The sequence below is a fragment of the Octodon degus genome, unplaced genomic scaffold (genome assembly GCF_000260255.1).
Source record: "Octodon degus isolate 3935 unplaced genomic scaffold, OctDeg1.0 scaffold00275, whole genome shotgun sequence".
In the NCBI taxonomy this organism is placed as follows: domain Eukaryota; kingdom Metazoa; phylum Chordata; class Mammalia; order Rodentia; family Octodontidae; genus Octodon; species Octodon degus.
Window position 1 is genome coordinate 170983 of NW_004524851.1, and position 14902 is coordinate 185884.

The 14902-nt window shown below is 38.9% G+C and overlaps 1 protein-coding gene across 1 annotated transcript in view; it reads right to left on the reverse strand.

The window, feature by feature from the left end:
- Window positions 1-14902, reverse strand: part of Lancl2 (LanC like 2) — a 61102-nt gene that overhangs the window by 14084 nt on the left and 32116 nt on the right. The window contains exons 2-5 of the mRNA XM_004646636.2: window positions 8987-9104; window positions 6613-6820; window positions 5538-5682; window positions 4193-4339 (exon numbers count right to left, since the gene is read on the reverse strand). Coding sequence (XP_004646693.1) covers window positions 4193-4339; window positions 5538-5682; window positions 6613-6820; window positions 8987-9104 — 618 coding nt within the window. The remainder of the gene's footprint in view (window positions 1-4192; window positions 4340-5537; window positions 5683-6612; window positions 6821-8986; window positions 9105-14902) is intronic.

Genomic DNA, 14902 nt, shown 5'->3' on the forward strand with positions numbered 1-14902 from the left:
CAATGTGTTAATTATTGAAACTGTCCTACCAATTTGACTTGAAACTGTCTCATTGCTGATTCTCAATAAAACTATAAAAAAATTCTTATTATGCTATTAATCCCTGGCTTTTGTGCTGGTTCTGCCCCTGAGGCGTGCTGAGACGGCCACTGAGACTGGGCATGGTGGTGTGTGCCTGTAATCCCAGCTCTTGGGAGGCTGAAAACAGGAGGATCACTATGAGTCAATCTGTGTAGTGAGACCCTGTAGAACCTTACTAAATACATTAAAAAAATTATTAAGCTATTAAACCCAAATAAAATACATAACACTTTCTTCTAGAAAATAAGACCTTATTTCTTTAACAAAGGTTAATCTTGTTAAGTAGGAAGAAAAAATATCATTTATGGGAGAGCCAGTGCTTCTAAACCTCCCCGAAGTAAAACAAATTTAATCTTTTTAAAAAATATTACAGAACGTATTTGATCTTTTTGTCAAACTGCGCATCACAACAGTACTTCCAAAATGCTAATGGTATTTTAAAAAATTACTTTTATAAGACAAAAGATAAAGTTTTAAAAGTAAAAAAAATAAAATATGCGTCTGAAGCTGACTGCTAACAATGACAGCCAGTGTATGTTTCCAGGACACAACTGAGTTCTGCTATTTGAGCTGCTTTTCTACATTCTTCGATACCCTAAATAATGCATGGGTGGGGGCCTGCCCCTTAGCTCAGCTCTTTAAGTGGCTGCTTCAACAAAGCAGTCAGCCTCAGGTTGCTGTGGTTCGATCCCCACAACTCAAGCCAGCCAAACCTGCCCTGAAAGCATTGGGAGCAAAACAAAACAAAACAAAAATCCTTCTGCCATTTTCTCAATAAAATTATGGAAAATAAATACATAAATAAATAATGCATGGGTGATGCTGCCCTGACTTTCCATCTCAGATCTCACCTATGGCCTGTCCCCTCTTACAGTCATGTAGGAGTCTTATTCCAGTCACTATTTCGGTTGTACTTCATACTGTGTTTTTTACAGATTGAACTATGTAAGTATCGCTTGCTGCTGATAGAGGGATACAGTAAATTACCTATATGTATCTTACAGTGACTTCCTCACATTTTTATTTGCTTTGTTTTCTATGAATTGCCACCGAAGCTCTTTTGTACCCATTAACAGCCCTGTCAAGTCTTTCCATGTAATTTTCTGTATAGACACATCCTGGGATATTTTCTCAAGGAACTGTGCCCCTATTCTCTTCCTCCAGTTTTCACTGGCTACTGTCTAGGTCTTGGAAACAATTCCTGCCCTGAAATTTCCACCCACCCCTTCCTGGAGATTCCAGTCACTCCCCTTTGTTTCCGGCCTTTGCCTGGATCTCATACCCCCTCTTTCATCGTAAACTATATTCTCTGGGTAGATATCACACTCAGGAGCTTTTAAAGAAAAGGTTCAGGTAAATTAAGGTTTTTGAAATTGGCTGTTTAAAATTGTCTCTGTTCTACCCTACATTTAATTGATAACTATCTAGGTAGAACTCAATGAAGGAAATCACTTTCACTCACAACTTGGAACTCTTACAAAGTCTGATGCCATTCTGATGTCCAGCCTTGTATGTAACCTGATTTCCATTTCTGAACTTTTAAGCATCTTTCTGTCTTATGTTTTCACAGTGGAAAGCATGGTGTGGAATTTTTCCCCCACTCACTGAACAGCAGCTTGGTAGGTATTTTCAATTTAGTGACTCAAGTCTCAGTTCTAGAATATGTTCTTTTAGTACATTTATTAAAATTCCTTCTTGCCAATGAGTGTCCTCCCTTACTTGATGTCCTAATAAATATTGGACTTCTTGAATGAATTTTCCACTTTTCTTACAATTTCCTCCCCTATTGTTTATTTCTCTCTAAGATGTTTGACTTTCCAAACATTTTCAAACTAGAAAACACTGAGCCCCAAGCTGTGCAGATGTAAACCAAAGTAGGAGAAAGATTGCATTATAGTTTAGGTTGAGAATGTTCCCCCAAAGCCATATACACTCACAGACAGGGCTCTTTTGGGAAGTGACTGAATCACATGCTTTCTAGTTTTATCAAAGAATTTGAGTTTTTTGGGCTGGTGGGATGGCTCAGTGGTCTAAAGCACCTACTTGGAGCAAGCTTAGCGAAGCCCAGGGACCACGGTTCAATCCCCCAGCACCACATGCCAGCCAGCCCCGCCCCCTGGTGGGCTGAGCTGGCCCACACACCCACCCACCCACACACACACACATACACACACAAATAAATAAATAAAATTTAAAAAAAAAATAAATGTTTTTAAAAAAAAAAGAATTTGAGTTTTTTATCAAAGAATTATGTGGTTTTTTCTTTGTCTTACTGTTTGGGAAGGACAAAAGAACTGCCTTTGCTCTGACACTGGAAAATAAAGCTCTGCTTAAGCAATACTTTAAATTTCCAGATATACTGTTCTGGTACTTTCCCAATGACAGCACACAGTGGGCACTACTGCCACATGACCGCCTGACCACACAAGGGCACGTGTATGGCCGTGGGGCAGGGAAAGAATGGGCAAGCCAATTCCTGAGCCAGTTCCACCACAGTTTAACCTTCCATGAAAATTCCTGTGCACTTCTAAGCAAAACATGTGGCTGACAGTGTCCCATGCTCTTCATTTTAAAAGCAAATTAGTGGAAAGTCTCTTGACTGTTACTTCTCTCAAAGAAATTTCCCATATATAATAAAGTCAAACTAAATCACTGACTCTAAGCCACAGTAGCAGGGTTGCACATTACACTGTTACCCTTTATGGGCATTATCATATTAAAAAATCCTGATCTACTGTTAAAACATTTTGTGGAAAGACAGAGTACCTACCGTCTTCATACATGGCTCCTGCATTGTCAGTATGAGGAGCCACAAGCGCCCACATACATGACTTCTGGGTGCACCTGCAGGTGTTCTATCTGGGAGCAGAGCTGAGCTCCTGGATGCAGCGAAGCACGTGGCCTTTGTGGCATGGGTGGCATCTAGTCCACTGTGGCCTGCGTGGAGCCAAATGCCAAGAAGGAAGGAAGCTGCCCGGCAGTGAGCTGGACATTGCTTCCCTCCTGCCCTAGACTGCAACTGCAGAGCAGCTCCCCTACCCTCAGGTGCTGCACGCACACTGGAGTCGCATCACAGCCTTCCTGGGCCTCAGGCTTCTACACAACTGTGGGGCTTCCTGGTCACCACCGCTGCTGCATGAAGCTAGTTCCTGCAGTAAGTGCTTCAGGGTGTGTGTGTGTTTTCCTACAGAACCCTAATGCATAGACAAAATCTACAAGCTTCAGAATAACATCATTGTAAAATTAAATGGAATTTTAGTTACTTTGGAAATGTATAAGAAAACTCTCAGAGTATATATGTAGAAAATTCTGCACTAGTAAGAAAATTCTCAATCAGAATATGTGCATTTTTTACTTTCTATAATCATAAACACAATTAATTACAAAAGAGGAGGCTTTGGTCCTATGAGATATAAATTTCCTGTTTTCTTTTTTATATTTTTTTATTCATTTTAATGAGAAAAAAGATAAAACAGCAATGAAGTTTCAAAACAGGTCAGTAGGACAATTACAATAAACAATGCACTGCATATTGTTGTCTTTGCAGTAGTTATTCAGAGGAAAAGATGCAGTCATGATATCTTGTCTAAACCATATTGCTACAAACCTTTCTTCTCAATGAACTAAGAGAAAGTAGCTGTATATCTATCCTATCTTGTGTATACATATATATTTTTTTCCACAACAAAACAGCATTTTATTTATACTTCTGCACAGTTAGTAACATGTGACACAAGGTTTCCTAGTAAATTTCCTATTTTCTGTTAGGCAATATCAGTATAAAGTAGATTTTAAAAATCTGAATTAAAATTTTAAAAAAAGAATATATATGCTTGTTAGTCAAAGACATCTAAATTCTAGGCTATACTCCTTGACTTATTAGAATGTAATTGGCTGGATGAACAACAAGTTTGGTATAAAACTACATACAGAATGTACTCTTTGGTGCTTCTCATTCACAAAGGAGAGTTTAAGCACTTGCAGCTCAAAGTAGGAGGCATCTTGGTTCAGCCCGCCTGCTTGGTACCAAGGACTGAATGCCACTCGTAGTGGATCTGAGCACACAGTAACGCAGTTGCTGCATTTGTTATTCCACAGTACAGTTTCCTACCTGCATTAACATGTAGTAGATTCCAGCCATGCCATGGGCTGCTCCAACATACTGCTTCCTGTGCCACTGATACAACAAGGGACAGCGTTCAGTTTTTCTTTCTTCCCTTGACAAAGTCTTGCCAGATTCAATAATAGCATTGACTACCTGTAGAGATATTGAGACACATAATTCTAAAAAAATTACATGTACCTATTTTGGTAAAACTAACATAAATAATGTATGTGGAGAGAGAGATGAAGCAGGGAGAAAAATTTTACTTAATCTAAAATCTTTAAGCACTGGTGAGACAGCTCAGCAGACTAAAGTGCCTGCTTAGGTAAGCTTAAGCAAGCGCAGGGACTGCAGTTCAATCCCCAGCCCCACATGCTGTGCCAGCCCAAGTTGACCAGAGTCTAGGTGTGGTGGTACACATGTGTAATCCCAGTACTGGGGAGGCTGAAAGCAAGAGGATCACCACGAGTGCGAGCTGCGCAGTGAGACCCTGCAACAACCAAATACATAAATAAATAAATAAATATCTTTAAATGGGGGCTAAAATATTACTATTCATTTTATAAATCAGTAAGAACAGACAGAGAGGAATGGGAAGACAATGTCAGAATAGACAAAGATGTTAAGAAGTCTAGCCAAGGAATCAAAAAGTTCCTTGTATGAAAAGTTTACTAAACTTAAACTTCCTAATTAAAAATGGTTCCAGATATTTCCTTTGCTTTGTAGCTGCAATGTTTTCCCCAAAAGAATTTCAGGGAAGAAAGCTGGAGGAACTGGCTTCACTAATGACAGACTAATGAAATGTAGTCTGCTATGGCATGAAGGTTCTCAGATCAGAAGAATATCGTGTCTGGAGTGACTGTGTGGTAAAGGCACTAACTGTTTCCTTATGTCCATGTTCCTCTCATTCTCCTGGTAGAGTACTCCAAGTTTCAGCTAGGCATTTGGCTTCAGAGCTAGAGAGGCTCAACAGAGCCTTTTCCCTAAGTTTTGGCAATGGACAGGATATGAACACAAAGAGGTGGAAACTCGTAGATAAGCCCTGACAATGGAAGCTCCTTCTCCTCCTCCACCTCCTTTTTCCAATCTCCACAGCCAGAGGCTGCAGTGCCAAACCAACCCAGATCATGCAGGTGAACAACGTGACAAGCTGCCAGTAAGACACAGGGGATGGGTCCCTGCCACTTGGGCCTTATTCATCTCACCAAATGGAAATAGTGATTTTAAATGTTTGAAGTTGCTATTGTTTGGTTCCAGTAAAACTAACTGAATCAATAAAGGGTGAAGAAAGTATGAACTTAAAAAAATTCCACATTTGTACTGCAAAATGTAGGTCAGCATCCCACATTACCTCTTTAATAGCAGATTCACACACAGTGCCTGGGCCAATCTCTGTGTTCAGGTACAGTAAGGCATACAGATACCCTGCCCGTCCATATAACAACTCATCAGGGAGCTCAGACTCCTGGCAGACAGTTCTGTGCAACTGCAAAAGTCTAACGAAAAAGAAAAATTCAGTTTCCCAAGAAATGTTTAAAATACCTCTTCCTCACACAGTTAACTTACCTTATCACTTGGGGAATTAGCTGTTATTTATTTAAATTTTTAATTTAAATTATGATTCCAAAAATATAAACCCAGGAAACAGGTAAAACTTTTCCACTTTACTAAGTCCTCTACCAAATATCAAAATTAAGTAAAAAAGTCTTTATGCTCAAAATTTTTGCCTTCATATGTATTCTAAATCATGTAATAGAAGATATTTCATTCTGAAATCCATCATTAGAAGAAAGTAATTTAAAATTACTGAAATGCACCTGGACTCAGGAATGTGTCTGACTCCTCTGAGTTTTCAACAAACATCAATGGGTGCCGAGGAGATGGCTCAGTAGAATTAGCGCTTGCCTGGCAAGCGCAAGAGCCTGAGTTCAATCCCCGGCTCCACAAAAAAAAAAAAAAAAAAAAAAAAAAAGCGGACTGGCATGTATCAGACACTCTCCAGGGCCCAAGGAGTGAGCCCTCGTTTCTGCTTCATTAAGAAACAACACAAAACAATAGGCACAATATTCTGTAACTCTTCCATCATTAGCATATCTTGTCAGTTACTTAGGGATGGATTCTGCCATTCTCCTGGCCTAAGTCACAAAAGCGCATTTGCATGCATCAAAGGTAACCCAACTGCTTAGGAGAAATTTGATTAAAAACATGTGTATTCCCCCCACGTTAAGGGATACCCATGCTCGAAAATAAACAGCATAGGATGCCATCACTATGGTCAAGGCTACCTTATAAGCCACTTCACTTTTTGGAGAGCTCTGTGTGTAATAGTAGAGCGATTAAAAATAATTTCCATTTTTGAAAGTCTTGCCTCTGAAAGACATTCAACTGAGAAATTGGCAAAAACATTCCCCGTTTTACAAGCTCACTTTGTGATGCACTCCTGGGACTCGCAGTCACTCTTTAGCTTATGATGGACCACAGCTCCCACTGCAAGTGGCCCCGCGTCTCCACAGAGAAAAGTGACCCTGCGGCCATTCAGATTCCGAAGCGTCCTCTTGACATAATCCAGGGACCGCAGCAGGTGAGTCTGGTCACCAGTGACACGGGACAGCTGCAGGTACAGCAGGGCTATGCCTGGAATGAGTCCCAGAGAAAGGCATTGTGAGCCCTCTTTCCACCTTTGGAGTATTCTCTCACAATTATATGAGCTATCTTCTTCTACGTAATCTGTCTCAAGGGGGGCAACATAAAAAAATTCTTCAAAATGAAAATGAAACAAAGGGCTGGTGAGATAGCTCAGTGGTGGAAAGCACCTACTTAGAACAAACTTAACAAAGCACAGGGACTGTGGTTCAATCCCCCAGCACCACATGCCAGCCAGCTCCGCCACCTGGTGGGCTGAGCTGGACACACACACACACACACACACACACACACACACACAAATTTAAAAAATGAAACAAAAAAACAAGACACAAAAATCAGGGGTAGAAAAGGACATAAAACAAGTTTAAACCTACTCTCCTGCTATTTGTCCTAATGCAGTATTCAGTACACCTGCTCCTAATCTAGGGCGTTACCAAAGCCCTCCCTTTCCTGATTAATTTTCACCCATTTCCAGGGAGTACTCACTTTCCTTTGTATCTCAAGCAACCTTGGATCTGTTTTCTGTATTCCTCACATATCATTTCCTCCTGCATTACCCTGAATTAAACAACTACTTTGCTGCATTTTATACCTTCTTTTTAATTTTCCTGTTCTTAAAATTGTTTCAATTTTCTTTAGTGACCAACCCATCCGACTGACCAACTAACCAACGAGTCACCTGCCACTTATGGAACAACCACATGAGGCAAGCAGTTAGCCAGAAAAGCGGGTCCCTGTGTTCTTGGAGTAATTGCTCTCCCTGGGTATGTCCAGCTTGGAGCCTAACGCTGGAGATAAACACAACCCTTCCAACAACAAGAGGAAGTACTGCAAGTAAGACTTTTTTGGTGAAACTTATTCTACTAATAGCATGTCATTTTTCCTTTCCAAGTATATTTTCCTTCCCAAAATGTTCCTTATATTTAATTTCTTCAACTCTGTAGGTCTATCTAGGCATGTAAGACTGAAATACTTATTTTATTTATTTATTTATTTATTGAGCCAGGGTCTCACTATGCAGTTCAGCCTGGCCTTGAACTCATTATGTAGTCCAAGCTGACCTTGAACTCACAGCCATTCTCCTTCCTCAGCCTCCTGAGCACTGGGATTACAGGTGTGTGCCACCACACTCTGCTGAAATATTTAATTCTAATGTGAATGTGTAAATGTTCCATTCACAAAAGGCAAATAATAAATGAAACATCATGAAAATGAATGTAAATATTAATATAAAGCTATCGGATTTGGTTATGTATTGCAAAGCCAGGCATTAGTTTCTGGTATCTCTAACATATATACCTGTAACATATATTTATTAATTAAACTAGAAAAATTTAGCTAGAAAGGATTCTAAATTTATATGCTAATCATTAATAGCAATTTAATCAAACTTCAATCCATGAAAAAGATACTCTATCTCATTTCCTTTATAAACTCCAAATAACTACTATAATGTATAGCTATCTAGTAAAATAGTACAAATGTAAAGTTGAGGCAAGTGTATCTTGAAATTATGCTTGGTGATATGAATTATATTACTGGTTGCTTCTAAAATTAAAATAGAAGCCTTCATGTGTGTCAATGAGTCAAGTTGAGTACAACAGTAAAATTAACAGTTTATGAAACAAACTGGAGAAAATCAAACACAACTCACAAGACTAAAGCAATAACAACAGCAACAACAACAAAACCATAAGGCACATCTACTATTACACATTTTTACAACTATATATTAGGTTAAATAATGTTATAAAAATATGGCATACTACATACTACCGGTCAAATTTCTGGTACTAAGTATTTCCTTAGAAATAAAATTACAAAACATCTTATCAATAAAGACATAGTTCAAGACTCCAAGGGTATAAACATTACCATTTTTAAAAGAAAGGAAAATTTAATTTTTAAAATATTTATTTATTTAAGTAACTATTTTTGAGATAGAGTCTCGTTATGTAGTTTAGGCTAGCTTCACACTCACTTTGTATCCCAGGATGGCCTTGAACTTGTGGTGATTTTCCTGCTTCAGCCAATCGACTGCTAGGATTATAGGCATGCACCACCATGCCCAGCAGAAAAGGAAAGTTTAAACCCAAGTCTTACATCTCATGATCCAAGAATAAAACATAGGTTATTATACCCCCACATTCTCACCTGTCCAACCAGTATAAGTAGAGCAATCATGAGGATCAGCTGTCTTCAGCCCTTCTTCCATTTGCTGTAGAAGATCTTTAATTTTGGTCTGGATCCTTTTAGTGAAATTTTGAATGATCTGAGAACCAAAAGAAGAGGAAAATTTAAGTTCCACAAGAACAGGGCAATGTTATAGTAACAGTCTAAGCTGCACGAATATAAAGACAGATGTTGTCTGTAATAGCCCATTTCAATGCCTCATGGGCTTCCACAAGGTTAGTACATTAGTGACACAGTGCCTCAGATGGATTACACTGCCTAATAGAGTCATGAACAATAACCTGCAGAGACCAGCTCCCGTGCATCAGGGGACACTGCACACCGTGCACAGTGTAACTTGCTTGTGCCACGGTGCACAGCTCCTTTCCAAGGGAGATCTTTCACTTTCAGCTGAGCTTCTGTGAGTTAGCGCAGGCCGCAACATTCCAGTCCTGGTTACCTGCATCCAAAATGTAGGATCCCTTTTCTGACCTATTCTTCCCCCACTGACTTTAGCAGCAACTAACTTGTTTTGGGTTTTTTTTTAGAAAGCTGTAGCAAGTGATGCTGTTGGACAGTAATTTATCCACAATAAAACTTTCTCCAAATTACACTTGATTCTCCTGAAACTTGCTGCTGCTTTACCAACTTTATATAGTACTCTAAAGGATTACTACTCAAAGTACTCCTTTGTTGTTCTGTCAACAATGTTTGCAGCATCTTCACCAGTAACAGATTCCCTCTCAAGAAACCACCTGGGCTGGTGAGATGGCTCAGTGGTCTAAAGCACCTACTTAGAACAAGCTTAGCAAATCACAGGGACCGCGGTTCAATCCCCCAGCACCACATGCCAGCCAGCCCCACCCCCTGGTGGGCTGAGCTGGTCCCCCCCACACACACAAATAAATAAATAAAATTAAAAAAAAAAAAAGAAACCACTTGATGTTCTGGTCCTTAAGAAGCAACTCAACCAGGCATAGCTTTGAGGGACTGAGGCAGGAGGATCATGCCTGGGAAACTTAGCAACTTGGTGAGACCTTGTCTCAAAATTTTCAAAAACAAGCAAACAAACAAAAAATCTTTTGGGGATGTAGCTTAGTGGAAAGGCCCTGGGTTCAACACTAGTGCTGAGAAAATGTAAAGAAGAAAAGAAAGAAAGAAGGAAGAAGAAAAGAAGAAAAGGGAGGCAGGAAAAGGGAAGGGAAGGGGAGAGAATGGAAGGGAAGGGAGTCATATTATTAAGCAAATTGCCTTGAGTTCTACTGTTCTGGAACCCAAGGACTACAATAATGACTGAATATGTGAGAAGCCATCCAGTTTGTGTGGAACAGACTACTGTAAGAGCTGACAACTGACAATGCCCGGATTAGAGTGTCCCTGCAAATTCTGAAAATACCTTAGTTACTCTTACTGAGGTATCCTCAGCCTTGAAGGGTATGGGAGAAAAGATTTTTTTTTTTTTTTTTTTTTTTTTTTCCCGGAACCGGGGATTGAACTCAGGCTCTTGCTTGGCAAGTGTTTATTCTACTGAGCTATCTCCCCAGCCCAGAAAAGATAAATTTATGGCTAACTAGCTTTATAGCTCCAGTTTTTAGACACTTCTTACAATGCAGAAGCAAGCAAGACTCTGACCCAAAGTTCAAAGCAACAAAGGTGATAGACACAAAAACAAAGGCCAAGACCCAAGAGTTCTAGTCATCCATGTGAAGGATCAGTGCTTTGAGCCAAAACAGTCTCTAAGTTGGTGTTACAAAGTCTTCAGAGTGGGTCTAAGCCTACAGGGTTGGAACCAGCTTCTTGCAAGTTCTTGTTGGCACTGATACTTTGGCTTCATCACACAAATTGTAATGTTCTTAGTGCCATTAGAATGACAGGCCCTTTCCAGAAGCCTTTTGACTAACTTTGCCCAGAACCAGCAGAAAAATCACTGTCCATTCAATTCCAGCTATTACCTCACAAAATGCAATTCAAGAGGAATAGGACTTAAAAGTTGAAATGGCTTTAACCCACGGGCTGCGGAATGGAAGCTGCATTAGCTAGCTTGAAAACAACATTGATGGCACTATTCATCCCATAGGACCTCCTGGGTAAGTAAGCACATTGTCCATGAGCAGTACTATTTTAGATTTTTTTTTTTCCGGAACTGAGGATTGAACTTAGGCCTTTGTGCTTGCCAGGCAAGCGCTTATTCTACTGAGCCATCTCCCCTGCCCCGAGCAGTACTATTTTAAAGAATTTTTTTTTTTTTCCTGAGCAGCAGGTCTTAAGTGTTCTGACAATACACACATACTCTCTTCTCAATGGCTTGCTTCTCTGCTAGAACACAGGTACAGTAGAGTTGGTATAATTCTCAAAGGCTCTAGGATTTGCAGAATGGCAAGTAAGCATCAGCTTCAACCTAAAGTAACAAGCTACATGAGCCTCTAGCAAGAATTTCAAGCTGGGTTCATACCTAGAACTCCAGCACTGAGAAGACTAAGACAGGAGGATTGTAAGTTCGAGTCCCACCTGGACAAGTTAGCAAGACTGTCTCAAAAAAGGGGTTGGTAGGGATGTTCATTAGGGGTACAGTATGCTTGGGTTCAAACAGACAGAGGGGAAAAAGAGGGGGGAGAGGAATAGGGAGGGAGAGGAAGAAGATGGACTGATTTATTCAGTCTGTTTTTTAAAGTTTGAAGCAAGGCATTAACTTCTGTTCCCTGGCTATGAAAGTCTCAGTGTCACCTCCCAACAGAAGGCTACTTTGACTTCCCTGAAAACCTGGTTTTTTAAAAAAAATTTTTACTTATTCTAATGAGAAAAAAAGACAAAATAGCAATGAAACAGTTTCAAAAACAGGTTAGCCGGACATTTACAATAATTAATACATTGCATACTGTCTTCACAGTAGCTGTTCAGAGGACAAGACGTAGCCATGATATCTTGTCTACGCTATTAGTACAAACCATTCTCCTCAATGAACAGAGAAAGCAGCTATATATCTACCCTAACTAACTTGTATATACATATATGGTTTTTTTTCCACTACAAAACAGTCCTTTATTTATATCCCCCTTTTTTGTTTTGTTTTGTCAGAGATGGGTATTCCACTGCTGTGAGTGAAGCTGCATTTGGAGAAGTCTTTAAAGCATCTTTTCATACTTGATGCCAGTCCAAATATTGTAGCTACATGAATTCAGCAAAATAACCCAATATAGTCTAATAGTCCGTAATAGTAATGAGTTACCAGCACAACTGGCAATTGTCCCAAGTTGTTGACTTCAGCCTTTCACAGCTCAGCATATTAATATAGCTTTACTTTTTACACCTCATGGTTACACTTTTCTGCTGGATAGTTAAGACAAAGTTAAGGCAAGACCTATAATAACTAAAAATGTAACTTTTGCTATCTGCTAAGGTCAATCAAAACCCCCTCAGGATTACCCTGAAACCATGCACAGCACCTTATGGATCTTCCATCAGTGTCAGCCATCTGGATGAGTCACAGCCATTGCTTGACCAATCTGCTCCCTGTGAAAGCCTGAGAGAAGTTTTCTCTCCAGGTGACTTCCTAAGGCACACTCCACATTGTTGATCACTTTCCTCTGTGGCCCCATAATCTCCTTGATCAGAAAATTTGGGACACCACTAGTTATAGGATGTCACAGCAAAGATTCTCGTATGTCTGAGTCCTCAGTGACCTTGAAGGGTTAGGGCCAAAATATTGACTATCTTTTTAGCCCTTCTATGTGTCTAATTTTTGGTCTGCAAACTTTAGGTGTTAAACATCCAGAAGAGAAGTTTATTGATATTACCCTTTAACACAGGCAGTTAAACTTACCATCACTATCTGACTGAATATTACATAGCTTAGACATAAAATGAAACTGCTATTTTCCAACAATAATGGATGTTCTAAAATTTAAATCCCTATAGAATGCTAAAAAACGATTATGCATTTTTGACACATATTTAGAAATCAAACCATATTCAGCACTGGAGCAGTACAATCCTGCTACATTTTTTCTTGTCCCTTGTTTACTTTTATTACCTTTTTGTTAAACATACATTTACTTTAAAGAGAGTATAGCAATAACTGATATGACATTAGAAGCAGTATGCATTTAGAAGACCAAAATGACAGGTACTTTAAGCATGGTTTTAGTATTATACATTGCTGTCCACAATGTAGTGGCTTAGTTCACAGAAATCAGCATATAGAGTTAGTCAGGATGAGAATTCTACCCATTAACTGCTAGTTTCAAAAACCTGATGGAAGTTTTTAGGACCATTGTCTTAACCATTTTGTTTATATAAATGTGTGGTTTAGTCCCTGCCATATTTCCTACTTCTTTCCTTTCTGTGTTTATGTTGTTGAATCCTTAAGCTCTCTCTTTCCATTTAACTGTGTTATACCTTTCAATTTTTATTTCTTCTTTTGAGTTCTTACACTAGGGAGACAATATGGTATTTATACATGTGGGCTTGGTTTATTTCTTTTTTTTTTTTTTTTTTGCTTATTTCATTTATGAGTATAGCTTCCCATTACATCTACTTATATATGAAGGATTCAAATTTATTTTTCTTTATAGCTGAGTAATACTCCATTGTATAGAAACATCACATCTTTTTCATCCATTCCTCAGGTGATGGGCATTTTTGTTGTTTCCAAGATTTGGCTATCACAGATTGTGCTGCTATAAATATAGGCACACATATATCAATATGATATGATGTTTTCAGTTCTTTTGGGAAAATTCCCCAAAGGGGGATAGCTGGATTGAATGGGATTTCCAGTACTAGTTTTCTGAGGAGTCTCCACACTGATTTTCATAATGGTTGCACCAGTCTACATTCCCACAAACAGTGAAGAAGAGCTCCATTTTTCCACAGCCTCTCCAACATTTGTTTTTGGTTGATTTCTTTACAATAGCCATTCTTTCTGAGGTAAGATAGTATTACAGTGTTGTTTTAATTTGCATTTCATGAATGGCTAATAATGTGGAACATTTTTTCATGTATTTATTTCCTTCTTGTATTTCTTCCTCTGAGAAGTGTGTGTTCATCTTGGATGTCCATTTTTGGATTGGGTCTTTACTTTTTGGGACCTTAATGTATTTTAGTCCGTAATATATTCTAGATGGAAAACTTTTGTCTAAGTACTTATAATTTAAGATTTTTTCCAAACTTGTGGGTTGTCTTTTCAATCTATTGGTAATTTCTTTTGACATGTGAAAGCTTCTCAATAAAAGAAGGTCCCAGTTGTTAATTCTTTCAAGTATTTCCCGTGCAGTTTTGATTTTTGTTCATGAACTGTTTGGCTACCCCCACGTATTCAAGATTTCCACCTACTTTCTCTTCTGGGAGATTTAGTATTTCTGTTTTAATGTTTAGATATTCAATCCATTTTGACTTTAGTGTAATGCATGGTGACAGACCTGGGTGAAGTTTAAGTTTTCAGCATGTAGAGAGCCAGTTTTTCCAACACCATTTGCTAAAGAGGCTCTCTTTCTTCCAGTAAGCACATTGGATTATCACAACGCTTATCCCTTTGTTAAAGATAAGGTGGCTGAGTGTGTCTGTAGTTGCATCTGCATCTTCTGATCTATTCCACTGATCTTCAGATTTTTTTTTTTTTTTGCCAAAACCATGCTGATTTTATCACAGTAGCTTGTAGTATAATTTCAAGTCAGAAATTGTAAAACCTCCTGCCTTGACTTTGTTGCCCAGGATTGCCTTTGCTACTCTAAGTCTTTTCTGGTTCCAAATAAATTTAGGAATGATTTCTCTAGGTCTGTGAGGTATGTTGGTGGTATTTTGATTGGGACTGAATTAAACATGTATAGCAATTTTGGGAATATGGCCATCTTCACAATGTTGGTTCTTCCTATCCAGGAGCAGGAATTATCTTTCCATTTT